This window comes from Lissotriton helveticus, chromosome 6 (assembly GCF_964261635.1).
Source record: "Lissotriton helveticus chromosome 6, aLisHel1.1, whole genome shotgun sequence".
NCBI lineage: Eukaryota > Metazoa > Chordata > Amphibia > Caudata > Salamandridae > Lissotriton > Lissotriton helveticus.
The window spans coordinates 428,254,030-428,281,425 of NC_136067.1; the positions used below are offsets into that span (position 1 = coordinate 428,254,030).

General features: G+C 45.3%; 1 protein-coding gene across 1 annotated transcript in view; it reads right to left on the bottom strand.

Moving 5' to 3' along the window:
* Positions 1-27,396, bottom strand: part of TRAPPC12 (trafficking protein particle complex subunit 12) — a 1,039,319-nt gene that overhangs the window by 273,207 nt on the left and 738,716 nt on the right. Inside the window, exon 7 of the mRNA XM_078647874.1 lies at positions 21,880-21,952. Within this exon, the coding sequence (XP_078504000.1) occupies positions 21,880-21,952 (73 nt within the window). The remainder of the gene's footprint in view (positions 1-21,879; positions 21,953-27,396) is intronic.

Consider the following 27,396-nt stretch of genomic DNA (forward strand, 5'->3'; position numbering starts at 1 on the left):
GTGGCGGGGTCACCTGTTTTACACCACATATTCGGCGTTTGCCAGGGGGGTGCTGCTATGGATTCGGGCTGGGATCCCCTTCCAAGTCACTAGGAGTACTGTGGACCCGGAGGGTCGTTTTGTAGCAGTTGAGGGTTTACTCAGGGGCCGTGCTATAGCGCTATGCAGCGTGTATGCGCCCAACACTGAACAGGCACCTTACTTCACTAAACTCTCCATGTGCTTAGCAACCTACTTCGCAAGTCCAATATTGCTGGGGGGGGACTTTAACTCTATAGCGGACACTACATTGGATAGGTCACACCCACCGCTCCATGCTTCCCCGGTGCACAGGCTAGCGAAACATAGGATGCATTGGCAAGGGCAGTGGGATCTCACTGACGTATGGCGCGCACAACACCCGGCTGAGCGGGACTATTCCTTCTATTCCAGCATGCACGACCTACATGTCCGCATTGACGCATTCCTATGCTCTCATCAGGTTCTCCCGGCAGTTGCTCGCACAGAATACCTCACACGTACAATATCAGATCACAATCCCCTGCTGCTCACCCTGGCCTGGATGAACGGGTCTACACCGATTCCAACATGGCGGCTCCGGCCGGACACGTTGGATGACCCGCCCTTTAGAACGGACTTGGAACTCAGAATCACCCAATATTTTACTGAGAACGAGGGGACCACCTCCTCCAGGGCCGCTGAATGGAACGCATTCAAGGTGGTGGTAAGGGGGCACTGTATAGGGAAATTTGCGGGGACAAGACGGACGCTAGTAGAGGACGTGGACAGGGCGGAACGGACGCTGCGAGAAGCCGAGCGATTGCGGCCCGGCCACCCCGAATTGCAGGGCAGGGTTAGTACGGCGAGGGAGGCAGTGGCGGTTGAAGTGGAGCGCCTACGCTGCTTCGATTATAAAGCTTATGTGACCAGGACACTCGCTGAGGGGGATAAGACGGGGACACTCCTAGCCTGGCTGGCCAACCCTCACAGAGGATCCACCCCAATACTGTCCCTGGCGGGAGCGAACGGGGAAACCTATCACACGCAACCGGACATAGTGCGGTGCTTCCAAGATTACTACGGCACCTTATACAGGCAGGGGGTGGAGAACCGACCCGAGGCGACGGAAGCCCTGTTGGCGGAGACCCAATTGCCCCAGTTAGACCCGGAAGACGCTAAGACTCTCGGGGATCCGATTGGCCTCGAGGAAATTAGGGGGGCCATCAAGAAGATGGCGCGAAACAAAACACCGGGGATGGATGGGCTCCCTATTGAGTTTCATGTGAAATATATGGAGCTACTGGCCCCGAGACTCAGAACGGTGTATAATGAAGCCAGGGAGAAAGGTGAGCTGCCCCAATCGATGCGCGAGGCGATCATGATCCCGTTGCTTAAACCGCGCAGAGATAGCGCGAACCCGGCGTCATACCGACCGTTGTCGATGCTGACGACGGACTACAAAATTTTGAGCACGATTCTGGCCGGGAGATTGATCGCTCATATGACAGGTTTGATTCATAGGGACCAGTCGGGCTTTATCACAACCAGGAACACGGCCCACAACATTCGGCGGCTGCTCAGGCTGCTGGCGGACCCCCCACACACGGCATTAGCCCCAATGGTGTTGTCAGTTGACATTGAAAAAGCCTTCGATAGCCTGGAATGGGACTATCTATATGCGGTGATGCGGAGATTCGGTCTCGGGGATGGTTATATAAAGTGGACCACAGTGCTCTATGCACGGGCGGGTGCGAGGGTGAGAGTGGGAGCTTTGATATCGGACCGCTACGATGTGAACCGGGGGACGAGGCAGGGTTGCGCGCTCTCTCCACTGTTGTTTGCACTGGCCATGGAACCGTTTGCAATGCTGGCCAGACGGGGTGATGCGTACCTCGGACTGGAAGTGCGAGGGACCTACCACCATATATCGTTGTATGCGGACGACCTTTTGCTGTTCTTGGATAACGCTGATGAGGCGGTTAGGGGTGCAGAGGATCTTCTACAGAGATTCGGGGCGCTCTCAGGCTTAAAGGTGAATTGGGAGAAGACATGCTTATACCCGCTCCGGAAAGGGGAGACATGCCCGACGACCAACAACAGAGTGCGCTGGGAACCTGATTGCCTGCACTATCTCGGGACCTACATATACCACGATCCCGCCAACTTGTTGGATGGGAACATCGGGCGATGTATCCGAGGATTGAAGGGCAATATGGCTTTCTGGGCTACCCTCCCCCTGTCTATGACGGGGCGAGTGTCCCTCCTCAAAATGATCGCCCTACCGCGACTGTTATACTTTTTTAGGACCTTGCCGGTATGGATACCGGGAGAAGTGTTCAGGCGCCTGAAGTCCAGCATAATAGCTTTTCTATGGGGAGGCGGCAGGCGGCGCATAGCACTGACGACTCTCATGTGCCCCAAGGATCAGGGAGGGTTAGCGGTCCCAGATTTTGAGCTCTATTATCTGGCGGCGCAGCTTCAATTCTTTACGCAGGAAGTGGCAAGAGTGTACCGGGGGCCGGAACACGAGAGGGACGCGGGCACCCCCCGCCATGTGCTGGCTTATGTAGCCCTCCAGCAGAAATTATTACTGAGTGGACTGACCCAGGAGGAAAAGATGCTGAGGTTATGTTGGAATCGCATGCAAAAGCGTGCAGGCCCTGGTCACCCATATGCCCCAGAGATACCGTTGGGGATGTTGACGGCACTTCCACATGGGGGGGACTGGTCGAACCTCCAACTGTGGGAAGAGGCGGGACTTCAGATGGTGGGGGACTTATACTCAGACGGGGTGCTGATGGATTCCGTACTCTGCAGGAACGCTATGATCTTCCACGGGGTGACTACTTGGTACATGCAGCGGTGGTGCGGGCGCTTCAAGCACATTGGGGAGAGGGACTGATGGAACCTGAGACGTCATTGGCATGCCAATATACGATGATGTCAGCAGGAACGAGGAAAGCGGTTACATGTCTTTACTCCAGAATGCATACAGAAAACATACCACCACTAACACGTCTCAAAACACAATGGGAAGAGGTCCCAACTGCTTCAGCGAGCAAGGAAAAGCACCAGAAACGCCCGTTTCCAATTAATACACCTCTATATCCTACACAGGGCCTACCTCACTCCGAATAAGATAGCGAGATATTTTGGCGCAGTTGATGCAGCATGCCCCAGATGCACGCTAGTTGGCGCGGACTTGCAACACATGCTTAGGAACTGCCAGCGCATCCAGGAGTACTGGGAGGGAGTTGGGGACGCCCTAAATGAGGTCACGGATAGAGCACTGCACTATGATAGCGCGGTCATCCTCCTACATTGGTTCCCACACACGCGCAAAACGAAGCTGTCGAGTAAATTTATTGACATGGGCCTTATGATCGCAAAGAGGGAGCTCACTAGGGGTTGGAAATCAAAGACAGCTCCAACACACCAAAAGTGGCTGAACGAATTTCTGAAATGGGCAGCGGCAGAAAGCACACTCAGATACCAATTGGCCCGGCGGACGGCAAATGAAAAGGCTCAGGAAGCGGCGTTAGCATGGGAAACCCTAGTCCAGGCGCTCAGGGATAGTATGGAGTTGAGTGACGAGGAGGAGGGAGTAGCACTACAGGAGGCCCCGAGGGAGGAGATATCAGGCCCTGCACTGACACCTGACACAAGCACCTAAGTATTGTTTCCACAATCCTAATCACACAGATTTGCCCGAGATTCTACACTGGACACGTAGGCTCAGACACCAGGGGGACGGGGAGGAAGGGGAGGGGGGAAGGAAGAAAAGTTGAACTGTTTATTTGAATGGAGAGAGATTATACACAACTGTAGAGCGGGGGGACACGGTAGGCGTTGACAAAATAAAAGCGGAGAATATTGTAAAGATGAGCTATTTCTACATGAACCAACTGCACCATGCTACATGATTGACCGCCACCCAACCTCCGGGATGTGGGTCCAAAGGCTGTGTATACAAACGATATTCGGACAGTGACTGCAGTTGTACTGGGGTTCATGATGGTGTGTATACTGTATAATTGACATTATCTCTGCAATAAAAATTGTTTTACAAAAAAAAAAAAATCAGGGATCTGAGGTCCAGAATGGGCCTGAGAGACCCGTCCTTTTTTGGGATTAAGAAGTACAGAGAGTACACCCCTGTACCCTGTGGTTCTAAAGGCACAAGTTCTATGGCCCCTTTTTGCAGCATGGAGATGACTTCTTGCTGCAATAAGTGCATGTGCTCTGCAGACATAGGACGGTGCCTTGGGGGTATGTTGGGTGGAGTGGACGTTAGTTCTAGACAATATCCGTATTGTATAAGCTGTCTCACCCACCTGTCTGTGGTAATGCCTTCCCAGACTGGCAGGAACTGCTGAAGTCTTCCCCCGACCGGTGTCATATGGTCCGGGGGCAGTGACAAGACGTCACTGTTTATTGGTGGCGGAGGATCTGGCATTATTATTTCCCCGTCCTCTGCCTTTGGTGCTGTTCCCACGGTATCCACCCCTATTGCTCTTTTTATAGGTGGTTTGTGCGCCTCCTTTATTGTATTGGGCTTGCTGTGATGCCTGTCCCCTAGAAGCTCCCCTGTTACCGGAGCGACGAAAGGAACCGCCCCTGAACTGTTGTGACTGTAGAGCTCCCATGGACTTGGCAGTTTCCGTGTCTTTTTAAATTTTTTCTAGGGTTGTGTCTACATCAGGACCAAACAGAAAGTCAGGGTTAACTGGCTGATTAAGCAGAGTAGTTTGGATCTCTGACTTGAAACCAGATATGCGGAGCCAGGCATGTCTTCTGAGCATCACACTAGTGTTGATGGCCCTAGCTGCCGTGTCAGCCGCATCTAACGCACATTTAATGGATGCGTTTGAGATTAGCTTCCCCTCCTGTATTAGCATTTCAGCTCCTTCCTTATAAGCATCAGGCAGGTGTTGTAGCAGCTGCTCTAACGTGTCGTAATGAGGCCTATCATATATGGCTAATAATGCTTGTGTATTTGAGATTCTCCAAATATTAGCCACTTGAGCCGTTACACGTTTGCCAGAAGCTTCCAAGATCTTGGATTCTTTGTCCGGAGGAGGAGCATCACCACTTGTCTGAGAGTTTGCTCTCTTACGAGCATTAGCCACCACCAAGGAGTCTAACGGGATCTGGCCTTTGATATAAGTAGGGTCTACAGGCGCAGGCCGGTACTTCTTCTCAATCCTGGGATTCACAACCTGTGCCTTTGTTGGTTTTTTGAAAATGTCATCAGCGTGTTTGAGCACACCTTTCAGCATAGGCAACGTCTTCACTGATCTTTCTGAAGTTGAGAAGGTATCAAACAGAAAGTCTTCCTCTACTGGGTCAGCGTGCATATCCACATCATGGTTAAGGGCTGCCCTCTCAATCAAGGCATTAAACGCAGCAGTATCCTCATTAGGTGATGTTTTGACTGCATAGGACTGAGTGTTAGGCATGGTGTCTGGCTCATCAGGGTCAGTCCATGGTTGGGACTCCTCTTGATCCGTGTCAACAGGATAATTAAACTGTTCTTCATTGTACCCTTGATGTACATCCTCAGTGGCATGTGTGGGAGAATAGGTACATTCCTGTCCGTATGACTGTATAGGTTCAAAAAGAGTAGGTGATGTGGCAGATCACTCTTCTTTTTGAGTGGTATTTTGTACGACTCCATAGGAGTTTCCGGTCTGATTTTCCTTTTATGAATTGCGAGTATTCCTGAATCGGAGTTGATGAATAGTTTCGACTGATTATCATAGGAGGGCGCCTGCAACAGAACCTCCTGCTCTATGGGTCGAGTGGTAGAAGCTACCGATAAATACTTGGATGTGTCGATGCCCTTTTGGAGCTGGGCCGCCTTAGGTCGTGCGGTCGGGGGCAATCCGTACTTTATCGGCGCCATAAGCATTGAAGACGGACTGACCTGCCTCGAGGGAGGCGTGGTTTTCGATCCGACCGACTTCGACTGTTCAGCATGTTGTATATGGCCATGCGTCGACTCGAGCTGTTGGTGCACAGCAGGTACGCTCTTTTGTTTCAATTGGATATCTCCTTTTGGGTCGAGTGTCGTTTTCGACTCGAAGGCCTTGACAATTACTGGCTTCCGAAGCTTCGGTTCGAGGGTCTTTTGAGTCTTGAGTCCTTCGGTAGTGTCGCCATCTTTGGACCCGGACGTCGACGACGTGAGAGTGATGCGCTTGACTTTAGATACGGGCTCACTCGCTCCAATCTTTGGGTCGACACCCTCGTGTGACCCCGTCGGGTCGATGACACCTTTTGCCTTGATCGGTGCCGAAGGCGTCGAGCCGATGACTGTTTTGATCAGTTTCGGTTTCGATTTAGTGTCTTTAGGTTTTGGTTTCGATTTCTCCACTGATTGTGGGCGATTGACCGATGGCTCTTTTGGAATGTTCCTAGCCGGGCCTGGAAGCGGGGCTAGAGAACGTGGATGAAGATCTTGGCTAAGGCCTTCCGGCGATGCCGCGACCTGAGCCGTGGAAGGTATAGAGTCTTTATTGGGCCCCGCTACTGCGGTTGGGCCTGGCTCATCGCTTGAGTCGTCGACGACGGCTCCGATGGCTTGTGCGTCGTCTCCTACCTCGACGATGTCTTCATCCTGGACGGAGATTTCCTCTTCGTGCTCATGATAGTTCGAGTTCTGTTCCGACGCGGGATCTGACTGTCGATCAGGATCCTCTTCTTCTAAACCCCCTTCGTCGTCAGCCTCGAAGATGTTCTCTGGGTCGGGCGCCGACTCCCGTGCCGACTGTCTTGCGGCGCGTGGAAGCCTAAGAGTCTTCTTCCACCGGAATCGAGAACAGGCCATGCAGCTGGCCTCGTCGTGGTCCGGTGATAGACATTTATTGCACACCGGGTGCACATCGATGTGAGGGTATTTGGAGTTGCAAACGGGACATCGTTTGAACGGACTCCGTTCCATCGTCGATCTTGGATGGGGCCTCTAGTGTCGAAAAGGCAAGCGTCTGTCGACGTCCGGCTCGAAGAGCTGGAACAAGTACGAGGCACCGAACGAAAGACAATACCGACGCCCCGAAGGCCTTGTGAAAAAGTTTTTATAGTTATTCCGAACATGAGTTAAGAAAGTACATCCGAACCCAATGGCGGAAAAAAACAATCTGAGGATGGAGAGGATGCCCATGCGCACTGTAGTCCAGGGGAGGAGCCACCTATCTCGTGATACTTCGAAGACTCTTCCAGGACAACAATGTGCAATCATCCGGACCCAACACTAGGCGGCGATCTATGCACAGATATAAATTCAGCAGCCCACATGCCTCGAACATTATGTCTTTGGTTCATCGAGACCAATCAGGCTTTATTCCTGGCCGAGCCACAAGCTTTAATCTCCTTCGACTGGCCAACAGAATAGATACAGTGAAAGATTGGGCCATCCCACAAATGCTACTGTCCCTGGACCCAGAAAAGGTCTTTGACATGGCTCATTGGACTTTCCTAAGATGCATCCTTGTGAGCTTTGGGTTTGGACAAGCATTTATGACCTGGGTAGAACTATTGTATACCCAAGCCAGAGCCAGAGTTAGAGTCAATGGAGTAAAATCCGTTGACTTTCCCATCTATAGAGGAACCCGCCAGGGCTGGTCCCTTTCCCCCTGCTTTTCGCTCTGGTCCTGGAGCCACTGGCTTGCCTAATTAGGACACATCCAGGACTCAGTGGGCTCCAGGACATCAGCGGACAGGTTGGTAGATGAACAAATCTCCCTGTACGCAGATGATATTTTGCTATACGTCACTAACCCTGACATGACGCTTCACTTGATACTCCAACTAGTCGGGGAATATGGTAAACACTCCGGGTACAATATTAATTGGGGGAAGTCGAGCCTATATCCCGTAGGAGGCCCCAGAGATACATATTCAATACCAGAATACCTTCGTACTACTATAGAGGGTTTTAAGTACCTGGGAATGTTCATCTTGACAGATGTGGCTGACTGCCTTAACCACAACATTAAACGGACCCTGGCTGAATTCCGAGAAGATGTGGCTAGATGGAGGCAACTCCCCCTGACATTACTAGGGAGAGCAACCATGTACAAAATGGTAATACTCCCCAAACTATTATATATACTCCAAAATACATACCATAAGATCCCGGACAATATTTTAAAGACAATTCACAGTGAATTACGCACACTGCTGTGGGATGGGGGTCATCCTAGAGTGGCATTGCAAACATTACAACGTAGCCAATATAATGAGGGAATTGCCTTGCCAGATATTCAAGCACACTATCGAATGGCACATTTAATAGTTATCAATGAATGGTGTCATGCTCCAGGCGACCAATCCATATACGCTTGAGAGACTCCTGTTTTGGTAGTTCTCCTATCTTCATTATTTATATGGTGGTGCTAGGGCACGACACCTCCTACCCGCCACGCAATGGGCGATCAAAGCTTGGAAGGGAGAAGAAAAACAGAAGAATTTGGACAAGAAATTAAATAAGGCAACACAGTTATGGGAGGGAAGGAGATTACCAGAACTGGCGAAGCTACAGGGCTTCAAGGGTTGGGATTACGTCGCTAGGTGACATCATTAAAAACGGGGACTTAATTACTTTTGAGGAGCTCCGAGCGTAATACCAACTGTCAAATAAACAATAATACAAATATTTACCATTTACAACACGCTTGGAGAGAGCAAAAACCAGATATAACGGATATCCCTGAATAGGCACCACTAGAAGGGAGACTGCTACAAGAACAGTTATCCTCTAAGGCAGTCTCCTTGACATATAGAACTGTGATAATTAATATCCCCGATAGACTATTAGCTCTTAGAGTTAAATGGGAGGAAACCACAAGTACACTTCGAGGACATAGATTGTGAGGTCGTGCTGATGCACCCAAGGGAAGTGGCAATTAAGCTTCATCTGAGATTAATAACGTTTAAGTTATTGCACAGTGTGTAATATCCACAGAATGGGCAGGGCAGAAACATCCAAATGCCTGATCTGCACAACGGATCAAGGTACCTACATACATACCCTGTGGGACTGCCAGAAAATACAAAGATACTGGTTACGACTAATTAAGGAACTAAGTGCTATATTGGAAGTACAGATACCTATGGATCCGAAATACACCCTCCTGGGCATTTTCAAAGATGTTGATATTCCCAGATACAAACTCCTATTGAGTAATTTTGGGTTCATAGTGGCCAAGCGTGACATTGCCAGATATTGGGGTAAAACAGAGCTGCCTAACATGGCAGAATAGTGACCAAACGTGGACTTACATATGGGGCAGAGAAAACTGTATATGCTGCCAGAGGGTGCCCAAAAAAGTTTGGGAAGATTTGGTAACCATGGTTAAAATATTACAACTTAGAGATGGCTGGGGATGACACAGACAATATAAGCCCCTATACATTAGATCCATAATCTGTTGGACGATATTTTAGTTTCCCAAGAAGATGCTTTGAGTGCGGACTAAGCTTAAGCCAAGATGGGGGAGGGGTGCCAGTCAAGAAACTACTGTAATGTAACCTCTGTTTTTTTAATGTAAATAATATCGGTAATAATGTCGAACTTGTTGCATATATGATTCAATTGCTCCTGTGCTGGATAATGTTTAAATATAAAATAAAACCAGTTTTAAATAAAAAACAATCCACTTGCATGGCATACTTGCTAACCATTTTATTTTTCCAATGCAGTTAGCCAATTAACATAGGCCTTCTTCATCAGGTCGTTAGTACTAGCTAGCTACTTTGAATAAACAATTACTGCACATGGGGTCACGTCTTTGACTATTTCACTCCAGATGTGTTCACCAACTTTGCTTTCATTCAGTTGCTTCATCTCGTGGCATTCCAGACCTGCATCCCAACATCCTGCTTATATATCAGGTGAGCAAGGTGAAACGGTTGGAGCAGACTTATTTACTTCCGCGAGAAGGTCAAGGTGCTCTCACTCTAGTGGCTACTTTTCCTCACAATATCTCACTTCTATACAGACTGACAGAGTCCATTGTAGCTACTGCTATGTACTGCTAGAACTGAAAAGTAAAGAACATGCCCTGCGCTTAACTAAGAGCAATTCATCATGCCACCTGTCATTAATTTTTCCCTGTTCACAGGTTTTTTTAATGACTATTCAATAAGGCCTTAATTGAGGTTATGCCCGACTGCGGATAAGATGCTCCTTTTTGTAAGAGCAACTACCTTACGGTGATTCTTTGTTTGTTTGCATCTATTGACTAGAGACACAAGTTATTTATTTATTTAAACACTTTTATATAGCGCTGGCTAGACCCAAGGGTATCAGAGCGCTTTACAGGTGAAGGACAAGATCGAATAATACAATAATAAGTTCGAACAAAGAGGAAATGCAAAAAATTAGAGCAAAATGTCAAGAACAATAAATATTACATCAAAGAGATAGGCAGTAAACATTCAGAACCAGACTGGGAATTGGATAACTGTGTAAGTGTAATAGGCCAGAATAGAGGGGAGAAGGAAAGGGGGTAAGGTGTGGCTAGGGAGGGAGAAAGGTGAGAAGATAAAAAGAGGGGGAATGAGGTGAGTACAAGTGAACAGGAGGAAGGAGGATGGAGGTAGATATGGGGAGATAAGTAGGGGTGGCAGGTCAGGTAAAAAGTAGAGAGGAACATAAACACAAAATGGACAGGATATGAAGCACCTGGGAAGTAACAGGATTAAGGACCCCAATATTTGAGGAGAAGGTGATGTTTGAGACCTTTTTTGAAGCTGATGTATGAGGGGTTGCAGCGTAGATCTTTGGGGAGAGAGTTCCAAATGGTGGGTGCATTACAGGAGAAAGAACATGCTTGGGTGGATTTCTTTTTAACTAAGGGGGGGACCAGCATGAGGGCATTTGTGCTTCTCAATTCTCTGGAACAGCCAGCTTTGTGAAGTTTTTGGGAGAGATACAGTGGGGTTTGAAGATGCAAGGTTTTGTGCGTAATGCAGGCGTTTTTGTAGATGTATCTGCCATCCAAGGGAAGCCATTGGAGATCTTTGAGGATGGGGAAGATGTGTTCTTGCCTCGTACTATCAGAAATAAGCCTGGCAGCAAGGTTAAAGACTGACTTGATTGGGGCTAGGCGGGCTTTGGGTGTACCTAAGAGCAAAGCGTTGCCATAGTCTAATCTGGAGAGTACTAATGATTGAACAACTGATTTAAAGTCATCAGCAGGGATGAAGGGTTTGATTTTTTTGAGGTGTAGAAGTGAAAAGAGAGATCCTTTCGCCGCATTTTTTATGTGACAGGCTGATGTTTTGGTCAATGCTAATTCTGAGAGATTTGACTGAGCTAGAGGTGGAGAGGGAGCAGTTGAGAGCGTTAAGGTCAGAGAGCCAGTGTTGAATGGGGAGCTTGTTATTTCTTGGGGAAAAGAGGATGACTTCAGTTTTTTTAGGGTTGAGTTTCAAATGATTGTGATGGAACCATTGTTGAATCTTAGTCAGAGTGTCGTTGAGGTGCAGAATGTCTGAATGGGATTTGATTTTACAGTAAAGTTGGGTGTCATCTGCATAGAGGTGGTAGTTGATACCTGCTTTCTTTAGAATGAGGGTGAGGGGCTCCATGAAGAGGTTGAATAGGGAAGGAGAGAGAATAGACCCCTGGGGAACACCCAGGTGGACAGGCATAGGTTTAGAGAGGCAGGTGCTGATTTTGATTTGTTGGGATCTGAACTGGAAGAAGGAAGTGAACCATTCAAGAACAGGACCACTGAGGCCAAACCGAACTTTGAGGGTATTGAGTAGGGTAGAGTGGTTGACAGTATCGAAGACTGCAGAGAGATCAAGAAGGATGAGAAGGGAAGCCTCACCCTTATCGAGGGAGGGATGGATGTCATCAACAATGTTGAGCATTGCAGTTTCAGTGCTACCACCCTTTCGGAAGCCTGATTGTAATACATCCAGAAGGCAAAACGAGTCAATGTGTTTGTCTAGTTGGAGCAGGACGCATTTTTGAATGGCTTTGGAAAGAAGAGGTAGATTAGAGATGGGGCGTAGATTGTTAAGGTCGTTAGGATCGGCTGTAGCGTTTTTGAGGATAGGGGAGATTTGGCCCAATTGGAGGGAGACAGGGACACAACCCGTAGCCAAGGAGGAGTGGATGTTGGTAGTCCAATATGGAGAGATGATATGCTTTAGGTCTTGAACGATGTTGGGGGGAGTGGGTCCAGGGTATGAGAGGAGGGATTGAGCTTGGAGATGATGTTGAGTACTTCGAGCTCGGTCACTGGGCTAAAATGAAGCCATGATGCATTGTTTTTAGGCTGTGTGCTGGGGGAAGAGATCCTGGGGGGTGACCATGTGTGGGAGAAGAAATACTCAAAGATTTGGCAGTAGGGAGCTCTTTTGCACGAAATAGTGGAGAATTAATAATTTCCCTTTATATCTCTAAATAGCTTATGCTCTAAGGTAAAGATACAACCACCGCCAAGGGTTGTCACCACAGATAGACAAATGTCTATCCAAATTTCAAAACGCAAATTCTTCAACCTGAGCAACGCTAATAAATCATAATGTCCATATCAATAACACTCCTTTTCAACTGTGTAGTTTCCGTCTCCTCTTTATTTTTTCAAGTTCATAAATTTCAGTTGTGTCATCTCATCACTTGGTCCAATCACTGATTACAAATCTTTAGAAGATATCTTTAGTATTAACAAAGGCAAACACTTGTTTGATCTCTGTTAATACAGAAGATATATTTTAAAGAGTAGTACCCAGTGATTGGACCAAGTGATGAGATGACAACTGAAATTTATGAACTTGAAAAAATAAAGAGGAGACGGAAACTACACAGTTGAAAAGGAGTGTTATTGATATGGACATTATGATATATTAGCGTTGCTCAGGTTGAAGAATTTGTGTCTGTGTGGGAGATGGGCAGGATCTGGAACGGGAAAAGGATCTAGAGGGGGCGTAAGAGAAGCGGCAAGGGTGAGAGGATAGGGAGGGGAGAGAAACATTGCAGGGGGGGAGTTAAGGCAAAAGATGCGTCGATCTTGGCAATTTTTTCAGAAAAGAAATTCGCAATTTCTTCACAATTTTCAATAGTAGCGGTCAACTTGGGGGTGGCAGAAGCAGATTGTTTTTTGATAATGTTGAATAATTCCACGGGTCTATTCTTGGATCGATCAAGTTGGGCGCGGAAGAAGGAGGCCTTTTCACTAAGGATGTGTTTTTTTGTAATTATTCCTAGCGGATCTGAGGAGGGTGAGGTTAGAGGGAGAGGGGTGTTGTCTCCAAGAGCGCTCGGACATTCTAAGTGCACGTCTCTCAATATTGAGTTCAGCATTAAACCAGGATTTGGAAGGGATGTTTTTTTGCAGTTTTAATTTAGTTGGTGCAAGTTGGTCAAGGACCTCAATGACTGTTTTGTTGTAGTGTTCAGTAATATCGTTAGCATTTTGTGAGTGGGGAGGAAGTTGAAGTTTATCTTTATCTTTAAGTTTAGACTCTAGTTCGCCTGGGGGAATAAGGTGAAGGTTTCTGGTTAATTTCTTAGGTTTAAGGTTTTTTGGGGGGAGGAGAAAAGTTGTTGATCGTGAAGAGGATGAGGTGATGGTCCGACCAATCAATGGGGATAATGTGCGAGAGGGAGGCTAAATCTTTGCTAGTGATGATGGCATCTAGCGTAGCTCCTTTGTCGTGTGTAGGACAATGGCAAAGTTGGAGCAAGTCAAAAACGTCTAGGAGGTCGTTGAGGGTTAAAACCGAGGGGTCATTATTATTGTTCCAGCCACATATTTTTTACCACTATTCTGTTTAAAAAAAATTGAAATGTGTTTTAGATGTGCAAAAGTGTCAGTCAGCACAACACGTTGATAATTTAACAAAGCATTACTAACTGAGCAACAAGTTGAGGTCTCGCATCACGCAACACTGTATACGACATTGACCTGTTCCCATAGTCACAAAGTTTCATCAATTTCTTCCTGTTCATTCTATGCTTACCATGATCCTGATGTTTTAGTGGAGAACAAATATCCCTGGGTCGGGACAATGAGGAAAGGTAATTCTTATTACAGAATATTAGATCTTGTGCACAATCTTTTACTTTCGGAAGTAAGCCTCTGCCCCATGTCGTAAGTACGCTAAGCTTGGCTTTAAGGAGTGCCAGTGCAGTAAGTTTCCTTACTGAAGGAGGGGGTGGTTTAACATATCACACAAGACCTAATATTGGAGAGAGGGATATATGATTCCGTGTCCTTTTCTCTGTTTCTGTACATGTTTCTCTACAGTATTCTGAGACATTCCCAGGTTAGCTGTAGCACGTCTGCACTATATACATTACATCGGTTACATCAGTCCGTGGCAATTACACCAAAGACTTTCAGTCAAACAAGAGTGTAATAATACAGTTGAACAATTTAGACGTGAATTAGCCTAAATCGACCACTTTGGATATTTTCCGTTCTATGAGTGTGCAGCAGAATGGTCATTGTTCTTCGGACCTCATCTTTCCTATTTCTGCTGTCCACGATGCCCGGGCTTTACTATGAATCGGTGTGTCGGAGATGACAATTTCTCAATATATACGTTAGATCAAGTGGTGGCGTTCATTTACGTTATAGATTTTCGATAGTGCTTTAAAATGTTCAGATTCTTTTGCATATTCCGGATATACGACTTTGACTGTGCTTCAAATTCTTTAAAACAGAGAGGTCCTCGTCTTTGACGTGGTTTGTACGATTTCAATGCTATTCTATCTTCATTCCCCTAATGTCTTTGTTAGTAGTTTCTGCAAGGCATTTAGTTTTCATTTGCATAGAGGAGAAATACTACTTTCTCATGAGATATCTTGAGCAGATAGATCTTCAAACGCCTATCGAAGATATAGGCAGGGAGATGCTAGACGTACATGTTAAAGAGGTATGGGGACAAGAGACATACTTGCGTAACTTCCCTTCTACTGAGAATCTTCCAGCTTAGATTGCCATGGTAGTATATATTTTCAAATAACGTGAGCAGAAACATCGGCTCTTCTCAATTTAGGCAAGAATAGATTTTGTACTTGCCTTAATTTTCTTCTATTCACAGATGTTAAAATAGTCACCAAAAAGATGGCCAAGACAGAAATGAACAACAGCACACGTTTCCTTGCATCAATGCCGTAATGGGACTTTTTTGTTGTTTTCTTGAAAGAAAAATGGTGAAAATGGCTGTATTGATTCCATTTGTGATGGCCTGAGATAGTCCATTAAGCTGTGGCTGCATTAGTCCATAGCAGCCTTGCTCTTGAAAAAAAAGCCACATTAAGTTTCAGTTTCTAACAGTAGGTGAAAATGAGCATGTGAGTCAGTGGGAGAAACTAGAAGATGGGATCACTAAATACACATACGCCAGGAAGCAGTCATTTCTTTACCCTGTTCTAGGTAAAAAAAAAACACATTCACAAAAGAGTTAAACTTGGAAGGTAAAAATTACAAGGCAATAAGTAACAGCACAGGATTTCAGAAAAGAAGGGGTCCACACTATGGTAAACACAATATACTGAAGCAATGCCCAGAGGCGTCAGTAAAAACTAGCAACGTTTTGACTGATATGCTACATTTGACGTGTGCCGGGCACTTTCCTGCTGGAGCCAGTTTAACTTATTCTACCTGTCATTGTGCAGCAAAATGTAGTTAACATAACAAAAGAGGAGAAAGTATATGAAACGGAGAAATTAGTGAAAGTGAACAGAAACCAATATTAGCAGATCAACACAAACCTGTGTAGCTGTTTACGCAAGTAGCGTGAATGGAGGAGAGGGAATGATTGCTTTTGAAATTCTCGAGGTGAGGGAGAAGGGCTAATTAGGCGTTTAGTGGATAGGAGTCAAAGCATTAACAGCTCACAGAAGAGATGCTCTATAAAAGATGAAGACCCGTGGTAACGAACTGAACACAGGTATGATGCTAAAATGGCTGCCAGAAGGAACAAATCCCTTTGGAATGACTTTTCTCGAACAGGATGTAAACTTAAGGACTCTTACTTTGCCATGCGAAATAGAACGTTACAGTCTAATATCGACCTTTTCCAACAACGAATTAGGCTAGGGTGGAAAAGAAATAAATTAGAACAGGAAAGGGAAAGATTGTAAGGTAGGGGTGGGCAAGCAAGACACCCAGAAAATTCGGAGGCTGAGTCCACCTACAGGCAGCAGCGGTGCGTCCATTGGGGCGTAGCCCCACTAAGCCCTGGACGCACCGTGGCACTGCTAAACAAACACATACCACGACGAATTCCTCAAATTAGCGCAGCACGGGAGGGATCACAGATGGTCATGTTGATGCCTGTAATTGGGCGGTCTGGAGTGCGCAGGGAGTGGGGGGCGGGGGAAGGCGGGCCTGCTGGTCTGCTGCAGCTGCGCATGAGGATCCCGGGCTGAGACTTGCCCGCGCATGCGCCTTTGCGCAAAAAACACTTTTCCATAGAGAAGGGGCCGGGGGTGCGGCTTCAGCCCGGCCGGGTCTCCAAGGCTGCCCAGGGCGAGTACACAGGGTGACCCCCTAGCCAATCCTGGTGCTGCATGCAGCGCCAGGATTGGCTGGTCCACCGTGCATCCAATAATGGATGTTGCGCGGTGGATCAGCCAATCCTGGCACTGCATGCAGCACCAGGATTGGCTAGGGGGGCACGGCGTGGGTGGGGGCCGAGTGGCACGACCCCAGGCAGAAGCAGACGGCGGTGAGACGAGAGCCCCTCATGTGGTCCTGGTCCATGGTAAGGTAAGGTCATGCAGATTATTTATTACCTACCTCTACAAGTAGCACATGTTACCTCCCTGCATGGTGGAGGCGGTGGGAAGGAGTGTCACTTCACCTAGGGCGGCGGCGATATTCCTTGGGCTCTCAGTAACTCGAGGAGGCGGGAGAGGCGGGCTGCACAGACATGTCTGGCATCTGGAGGACTCCGTGTTTTTAAAACCGACTGAACACGCCGCTTCTTCTGCAGATAATGTGCACTCAGCCTCGCTGCTCTCCTGTTGTAATTTCTATGTGATTGAGTTATTAAAATTAGGTTCATGACTAGCAGCTAGTGTAGTAAACACATGAAGTTCAAGTGTGAAGTGCTACGTCTGAGAGTATTTTTAAGTTGTGTTTTGAGCGCATTCTGCGGCATGGTTGGTTCAGTCATAGGACACATGCCTCCAGTGAAGCGCGGCGCAAAGGACTCCTCAAACTTAACACCGGACCCAAAAGGGGTAAGTGCGCTTCATCGTAATAAAGTTACTAGTGTCTCATTATAGGGTAAACACTTTGATCCAAAGTTACAGCAAGGGGTTAAAGTGATCCCTTTTTGTATGCTTGTTCTATTATATATAGATTGTGCGCCTAATGTGCATGAGAACACCTGAGAGAGAATGCTTTCTGAGCCGTACTTGCAATAAAGTGGTTTTGTTTTTACTTTTCTCTATCACATCATTGCTATATAGCCCTGGCAAGCACGTGTATTCCTACAGCATCATCAAGGGTAGTATGCTGCCCCAATGCCCTCATTAAATGATGTCATATTTATTGCGCCTGATAAAGTCCATCTCCGCCGAGTTTTGCTTTATCAGGCGCTATAAATGCCACACAATTTCGAGTTTTGCGGGGGGACACCATCATCTGTGGTTTAGTCAAGATTGTGCATTTCTCCTGCGATAAAATTTCCCTGGTCTGATCTACCGATATTTATAATAAAACTCCAACCACGTATATCACAATTAACCAGGTCGCTCGTAATCAGGGACTTTTTGTTTTCTACTTTTTCTACTGTACACTTTCAATTAAAATAAAATAATCGAAACATCGATTTGGATGTATACGATTCAAATTGAAACTCCTTAGATGAATGCTAAGTTTTGAACTCACTTTTCTAGAATTTGTCATAAAAACATATTTGCATTTATTGAAAATACTATTTAAGGTGGTTAGAACGGAGTTCACCAAATTGCACAAAGGTCAAGCAATGTTACTGAAAGGCAACCTAACTCCCCATACAAATATTTTCTGATCACACCACTCATGGCATTTTAAATGCTCATTATATCGTCATTTAGATCACATTTGATGCCACTAATACCATGTATATTTTCATTACAGATTGTGTTCACTATGTGGACATTTAGATTAGAATATGTTTGTTTTTGAAAAATATTCTGAGTTCTATGTTAGGAATTATAGCTCATTATTTAAACAACAATGGTAAATTGGCAAACCCACGTTACCAAGAGATTGGCTGTGTGATAAATGGAGGGTTATGTGATAGAACAATAAAAAAGACGCATACTCAATCAAGTAGGTAAGGTTTAGGAGAATATGAAGAATGCAAAGGAGGCTGGTCACATAAAAATTGCCTTGCTACGCCGGGAGACGTGTTGCCTTTTGTGTAGTCGAGGATCAGCTTGACTGGCTTTTTTATGCATAGAGCTGTCTTGAGTTGTTTCAATATTGTGTTTTTCTCTATCATGCACTCCTATGTTTACCTTGGTAACAGCAGCGGTGCGTCCATTGGGGCGTAGTAGCCCCACTAAGCCCTGGACGCACCGTGGCACTGCTAAACAAACACATACCACGACAAATTCCTCAAATTAGCACGTGATCACGAAGCTCTTTATCTCCCACACACTGCACATGTTCAAAGAGCTCTCCATACTCCACAGAGCACACATGTTAACAGAGCAATCCATTCCCTAGACACTGCACGTGTTCATAGAGCTCTCCATCCATCACACATTGCACATGATCACAAACCTCTCCAACCATCACATACTACACAGGACCACAGAGCTCTCCACGTGTCAGCAGAACTACCCACCCCTAAACATTGCACGTATCCACAGAACTCTCCATCTCACACACACTGCACATGTCACAGAACTCTCCCCCACACTGCACATGTCCACAGAGCTTTCCCCCACACTGCACATGTCCACAGAGCTCTCCACATCTCATAGACCTTCATCACCCACACTCCGCATGTGCGGTTTGATATGGAACCCCAGGCCCTGCATATATCCAAACAGAGCTTCCACCCCCACACGCGGCGTATATGCCTAAATATCTCCTATGCATCAGGCTTTTCCAACAAGTAGCTCACAAGCTACCGGTAGCTCTCTAACTACCAGTAACTTTCCAGAACAAAATTAGACACTTCTGCTTGGTTGAAATAATATATGTATGCCAAAACTGAAAAACATATTCAAGATGAAAATCAGAAATAATAAGTTGATGTTTGGGGAAAAATGGTTCTCTTTCCAATATATTTTCCATGCTGATATTTGAGTATTAGAAATCAAACGGTGTTGGGTAGATGTATTACTAATATTACTGACTGGGTGCTAGGAGCATTCAGATAAGGCTGTTATGTGTTACCAATACACACGCTCTCTGCATCCCCACATCCTGCACATTTCCAAAGTCCACACAGTGTGTATGTTCCCAGAGATGTAAAATGTACACCTACCGTGCACAGGTTGACATATCTTGAACCCCCGGACACTAGACATGTGCTCACTGCTCAGGGTTGCAGAACCCACGCACTGCACATGGCATCACACTTCTCCATGAGCCATAGTAACACAGCACATGTGCTCATAGATGATATCCCCAGCACCCTGCACATGTTTGAAGAAATTGATCACACATTGCACACATACTGCATATGTATTCTGATCTCCATCACTTACTCACACTACTCGTGGATCACATATCTCCATGCACCACACACACTGCACACAGGTCACATGCCTGTCCTCTGCTGCTGGCCACAGCATGTAGCAAACATTGGCTCATTTTGGGATCCAGATTTGGGGCTTCTATTAAACCTGACTTTATGGGAAGTAGAGAATGCCATGGAGGCTTGTCAGGCAGCCTCCACTGCTTGAAACTGAGAGGAAAAATCAATTCAGCTGAAAACCTTCTGCCAACTCAAATACAACCTGATAAAAAAAAAGAATAAAACGCTGGCAACACCAACCCACACCCTATCCCAATTCTGATTGTGCATATAAGCATCTAACTAGTACTATTAGAATGATTCAAAACAACAAAATGAAATATATAGGCCATATTCACGTATATGATGTACCTGACCTCAACAGGATCAAATTTCGAAATCCAGAAGTCCTTTCGGAATCTTTACACCACTTACAAAATTCAAGTTCTAAATTGAGTTAAAATGCCTGAATATTCAGGCCACAATACTCAACATTGATAGGGCTGATATAAAGTCATGTGTTTGAGACAGGCCCTTTGAGGTCTTCCTAAACCATAGTATCACCAGAGTAGAATCCTCCTTAGGTGCCTTTTGCCCGTGGAATCGTTTAATGAAGAACAGCCATGTAACTGTATCTATTGTTTGTGCATTCTTGTGAAAACGTATTCCAAGAAGCACTCCAACTTGTGTCGTACCAAACCTCTCTCTGATGCAACAATTAGGAGCCAAATCAATCACCCGTACAAGTATGTCATTGGGAGGACTCATAGGCTTTTAAGAATGTAAGTAAAGAAACACTGCATCAACAGGTAGCCATTCAAGCATTCGCAAAGGAAATAAATAGGTCCATATATTTGTTGTAAATAGCAGTTGGAGAACTGCCAGGGCCCTCGGCTCAGTTGGGAATTGTAGGCATAGTGTGCAGAGTGCTGCACGTAGTCTGCTGTACGTGAAGTGAAGCATGGGGGAGATAGTGTCCACTGTATGGAGTGCAGAGGTACATGTGCAGTTTGTGTGCGAGCAGGGTGCTTAGATATATCAAAGTCAAAGACCTGGTAAAATAAAGTGACATGTCACACATATATTCCTCATTGCTTCCCCTGACTTCCCAGCCAAAAGACAACTGGATCCCCTTCCAGCAGTATCTGAGTCTGAAATGTGTCTCTGTTATGTAATGCTCACCTTAAATTTAGCCTTTAATACTCACATCAGTGGCACCTCCTGTTGTGGTTGTGGGCAAAGTTTTCATAATTGGGTAGCTCATGACTAATAGGTGGGACAGATGCTAGTCTATAAGCGATCCTTGTGGATGGTCTGAGAACGGTTCAATACATTTTACTCCTCTGCATGTGCCATTGTTGCTTGCTTGGCATCAGTCATGGGTCATTGACATCCCATTCTAGTTGCTAAATATTCTAATTTAAAGCTGTGAAAACACAAGGAATCTATTTACTCCACATCAAAAACTGTTTATTGGTAATGGGGTAACAGGCAGTACCATTCAGGACTGTTCAGGAAAATGCAGTTGGCTTGTCAGCACTTGTCCGTCACCAATGCTTTGTGAAGCCTGTATCCCAACTGCTGTGCAACTTCTACTCTTAGAGCTGAGATTTTCATGAAAGTCTTATAGTCTGAATTCAGCACCTGAGCGTAATAGGACGGAATGTATGAAGCTCTGTGGTTATACTGAATAAGCAGCTACCTATGTTATGCCATCTATTAATGTAATAACTGCACTTTCACAATTGCTTTATTAACCTTCCTGCTTTCTCAAATTTGCTTGAAAATGCACGATTTTTCTTCAAAATTTTCGTGGGGGGGTTATCCCCCCAAACCCCCCTTTTGGGGTTCGGCCTCGCTCGCTGCGCTCACTTGCTACGCTGCTGTATGGAAATCACTTTGCGCCCTACCACTTTCAAATGTCACCCACCGCCCCTGCCTACAGGGTTGAAAAATCAAAGAGCAAAGCAAGTGGCACTTCTCACTTTTGTAAAACAATATGCACTGATCTGATTTTTTCTATTTTATAGCGAAAACTAACTCATTAACACAGACGTTAAGGCAAGGGGTGATCAAGATTTTTTTATTACCTTGTCTATTTCTACCACAAAGCAATATGAGGGAGGACATTTAATAGAGTTACTGTATCAGCCCTAAGACACTTACCCTGTCTGTTAGCTTGGGTTATATTAATCATGCTTCCATCTTCTGCTAAGCCGTTCTCCAGATACCACAAAATCTATTGAGAGGAAAAGGAAATTAAGCAAATTCAACTTAAAAACAATAGGTATTCAGCAACAAATTCTGTACTTCATCTAAATTTTCCACCTGCTACAGACACAGAAAACAATAGATGTACGTGAATGCTCTTCAAAACCATCAGCCACTCCCAGAGTGAAATCAATCATCATAAATCTACAGCTCCTCTGATATGGATGCTCAACTAGAAGTTTATTATGTCTATAAAGAATCTAGATAGTACACAAAAGGAACAAATACATTTTTAAGAAAGACCTCAAACATGTTCCACAAGGAAGGATACAGTTATTATCTCCTGTAAAAATGCCATACTAAGGGCCTGATTTAGAGCTTGGAAGACGGGACACTCAGTCACAAAGGTGACAGATATCCAGTCTGCCCTATTAAAAGTGCCATAGAATATAATGCACTTGCAATACAGCAGACGAGATAGCAGTCACGTTTGTGAGACAGCACACCGTTTGCTAAACTCTAACTCAGGCCCTACCTCTGTACGAAGATACTGACTACGTTTTTACTAACACAGGAACTGGGCTTGCTTAGTCACCACCTGAATTTTGATAAAGTGTTTGTGCAAAGTATTTACCTACATAAACAAGCACACTTTTCCTGTGTTTCATGCAAAAACAATAGAGGTGTGCCCTGGGCAGTAACAGGGATGTGCACCTGTTTTCTGCACCCCTGGGGCACTCTTGCATTACACAAGGATTGCTGATGCTTGTGCAGCCCTTTCTGTGATAAAGATAGCGCTGGTGCACACAAAGGACTATTGCTGTATCAAGATGACGCTCCCTCGTTTCATGGGGCGTGACCCCCAAAAGAAGGAAGGAAACACTCTGCCTCTGCACCTGCACCATACTGCGGACGAGGGCACAGAGACAAAAAGGCCATCAGGAGACATACTAACTGTGCATCACACAGAGTTGCTGCAGTCAATGGGCACCACCTCATCCCTCTGGAGAGCACCCCTCTGGAGGCAAGGAAGTGGCCCCCATGGACTCCCTAGACATTCTACTGCAGGTATGCAAGGTATACATGTGTGTAGCGTGTGCAATTAGGGACAGTGCGCCATTACATAACACTGGTCCAGGTTTTTGTTGTTTCATGGTGATTACCGATTTGTAATAACTAAAACTGCTGATTAAGATAAAAAATTAGCATATCTAGAGGCGGCATGTATAGCACTTTCCACTCTGAACGGGTTTCTTCATTAAACAGGGTAAAGATTGTGTAGGTCTTATTTCGATGGGAGCAAAGAACACAAAGACTGGTCTTAGCCCCACTGAAGAGAAAAATAAATTGGGTTCAGGAGAGAGGGGATGGATGTGTTCTTGTGACAGCCCGATGACAGATAATTGAGACGACTTGTGAATACCCATGATACATCTGAAGGAACCGGCATGTGACAGAAGATCCGAGATTCCAGGAACATCAAGTGGCAGTGTCTATCCTTCTGCCATAGGATTGAATAACCGGCTTACACAGGTGCGCCTGGGGCACCACGGAGCTCATGAGGTCATAGTAACAATCAAAAGAGCACCTTTGTTCACGACAGCATGTTTATTCTTCTGCAATGAATCCATGTAGCAAAACGTTTTAATGTTTAATTCAGTTATTTGCAATCTTTATCATCTTCATATATATATATATATTTTTTTATATAAACTATTTATTACTATCTTCGCATATGTGAATTGCAACTTAATCTTTCAATTCTTAATGCATTTCGAGCATTAATATTGTTCTTCTTCGGACCATAAACTTGATAAATCAGATAAACTGACCAAAAAAACAAAACAATACTTTCCAGAAGTACTGAAATGTCAATGATGTTGTGTTACTGGGGCATACGCCCGTATACACCACGATCACCATGATTTATCTAAATTGATCTATGCCTGAACAAGTTAGAGCCATTCCGTGAAGAGACTGAATTGACCCCAGAATTGAATTAACTACAGAGCCCTGGTGAAAAGCAACCTTCGGCAATCCAATCAGTCAAGTTTTATTTTTATTTTATTACTAGATAAGAGCTATGTGAACCAGATGTCTTTGATTAATTTTTGAGGATCTGGACCCTAATTAGTTTTGGAATCTTAAATGGGGTTGACAACCAAGACCAATAGATGTATTTTACAAAGTACTAACCTTTTTGAAGACATATAGTGGCTTGGTAAATAGAATATAGATAAACATTCTTTAATAGTTAAGAGTGAGAACTTTGCACGTTTTATTTGCCCGGCAAGTGAAAACAACTGCAGCAGAAGCTCCATGGAACTCACAGGACCGATGCCCACTGTGAAATATTTAAAGTGTACAGATGTTAGCGTGTTTGATTGATTATTTAAATTAAGTAACCACAGCGTGCAACTAAGACTGCTTGAAGATGCTGCCAAATGTAGAATCACAAAAACAATGCAACCTATAAATAATAAGTAGTATTTGTGTGATGCGTTTAAAACCTTAACCAATATGAATGGAATTACAGTTCACATTTTGCAGTTTAAATGTCAGATTTTGTTTTTAACAGACCCTTATCTAGGATAGGGATCCATCCTCCCCTCTGAAATGAGACCTTTAAAGAAGTTTTTCTCTGACAAGTTACATTTTACGATTCATATTTTGAAGCAGATTTACATTAATATGGAACATACAGCTACTGTTAGCACGGCTGCTAGGATGGGTCTATGCACGGACAAGATTAAGGTTTCCTCCTTCTATCACCACAGCAAGAATAAGATCACTGCTCCTCTCTTTAATACGAAAATCTCAATTTCTGCTATTTAGAATGAAGAATTACCACTTTGCCAATCCCATCACCTTTTGCAAAAGTACTATTTCAGCACCGTTACCAGATAGCACACTACTTTTGCCTAAATGTCCTGCACAACGTGTCGCTTAGATCCTGTTTCTACACATGCTGTCACCTCCCCGCTTCATAATACCTGCCCGACTTCCTCAATATAATATGATATGATACCCCCGTATCCTGACTTGTTGTGAAAACCAGGATAGGACAGGTTGAGACGTTGGTTAAGTGAAAAGGAGCAGTGTCCTGGAGAAGCAGGGCAAAGTGAGTGCAAGAGGCATTTGTATTGGGTTACAGTAATTTTAGGTCGAGCCTGAGCCAGCGCGCAAGCCCTGCTCTGGCGTTCTGTTGTAGGTAGAGTATGGATGAGAAGCCCTGCCCACATTTTCCATTGACTTGTGGCTTTGTCCTTCGTAAAGGTTGGCGTTTGATTTCTTAATAGGGTTGTTAGTCCCTCCTTAGTACGGCCATCTCGTCATTTGTACCCTCTCATGGCTACTGGCCCCTTTCACTGGTTGGTACACAGTACGAGTACTTTTTGTTTGTTGAGCCGGTACAATGCCGGCCACTTGTTTTTCATAAGGCGCTACACCGCACTCGCGCCTTTCCGTTATTGTACACGGGTGCACACAGTCAACAATGGCGCCCGCAGCTTAAAGACCCTCATCTCCATCCCCCCCGCGTGCCGCACTTTAACTTTTTGGTACATTTTCATAACAGCCTAGTAGCACTGTTTTCTTTTATTGCTTTTGTCCTGCTTGACACACTCTTCAGGCAACGCGCTTTTTTTAAAATCCAGCCCTGCACACCTTATGTTTCACTGCTCAGAAAAGGCAGCATGCGATGCAAGGGGCCGTCGTGTATGTAAAACATTTTTTTTCAATAAGGCGCTAAAATGGCACCCTCGTGCCTTTCTGTTACTGTACACAAGCCCATACAGTCAACAATGGCGCCCGCAGCTCACAGACCCTCATCCCCAACTAATCCCCAGGCACCACACTTTAACATTAACGCCACGCTTCATATATTACCAGGCGCCCACTTTTCTTATTGGATCACCCTCGGCCAACATGTCCAACCCATGTCCTACTGCGGAAGCTGAGGGTGGGGCAGGGTAGGGTTGGCCACCTGCTGGCAGGCGGCGGGCGCAGTAACATCTCCTTGGAGTCCCGAACCTCAGCAGCAGGCAGCACCATGGTGGAGAGCGCCGGCCTCGAGAATCACACATCAAAAGTTTCAAGAATATGGGTGCGATGTGGACATCATGAAGTTACCGTAGAACTGCGAATCCGCCCATTGACGATTGGATAAAATCTTGGATTCTGCCAATCCTGGTGGAGTGTCTAGAAGTAGAGAAGTATGTTTTTGTTGTGCTATCTATTTGTTTTCAAATGCTGCTGAATTTGAGCCTAATATTTGCACTTGCACAAGAATTAAATGACAGTGTTTTCATTTGAATGATCTTTTTAAAATCACTATTGAGGCGCATTTTCTTAAGTAGTGCGGCACGTAGCCGTAACAACACAAGCACCACTGCCAGGTACCAGGAACAGTGAGTACAGACACTTGAATCCCTTTGGGTGTATGGTGAGCTTTTTTGGGATTCTGCATGCCCCGCGAGAACCTAATGACAAGGCATAATTCGGCACATCCTTCTGAACAAAGGTCGAAATGGGCACATCAGCAGTTGAGAAGGCGCTGGCTGGAGGGACACCATGTCCCAAGTGCAGGAGAGTAGGAGGCACAGTGCTGTGGCAGCATGTAGACGTTTGTGACTGCTCTATTGGTACAGGAATCCGCAGAGCATGTGCTGGGCATAACTGCAACAGTCCCCTCACCTTGTCTATAGTTCCCTGTGGGTGTCTTTAAAATCTTTGTTTCGGTTCAGCCTACCTCCTTGAATCTAAGGCTTAAATCTCAATGCTCAGATCTAGAGAAGGTTCACTTAGTTGCAGTCACTTCATGCATGTATTTAACCAGTTATTCTCATCAGCAACCAAACAATGTACCTTTCGTTTGGCTCTCGTTATTCTCTTTCCCACTCTTAAAAATAATTTGCCATCTGATGCTACAATTGGACACTGTTTCACGTGGTGGTATTATTTTATTTTTATTTATTTATTTTTGCTGTTTTATAACGCGCTCCATTACTCCAGAGTATCCTGGCGCGAAAAAGAAAAAAAAAAACAAGCAAGTGGCCAGCTAAAGGAAAAATAACACTAATAGGCTGTTCTAAAAAGATGAGTTTTTAGTGCCTTCTTAAATGAAACAAAATTTTCAGTCAATCTCAGGGAGAGGGGAAGGGCGTTCCAAGTCCTAGCAGCGACAACAGCAAGTGAGTAGCCTCCTAGTCGTACTCGCTGGAAGCGGGGCACACTCAAGAGGTTGCAGCCAGCTGAGCGAAGCGGCCGTGTGGGGACATAACGGCTGAATTTTTTCTTAGATAAGATGGTCCCATGTCATGGACTGCCTTAAACGCTAAAGTGAGAATTTTAAAAGTTATCCTTTGAGCAATCGGCAGCCAATGAAGTTCCTTTAGGTGTGCTCGCACGCTTTCTCTGCTTGGAATGTTAAACAGCAGCCGTGCTGTCGCATTTTTAATAATCTGCAGTCGG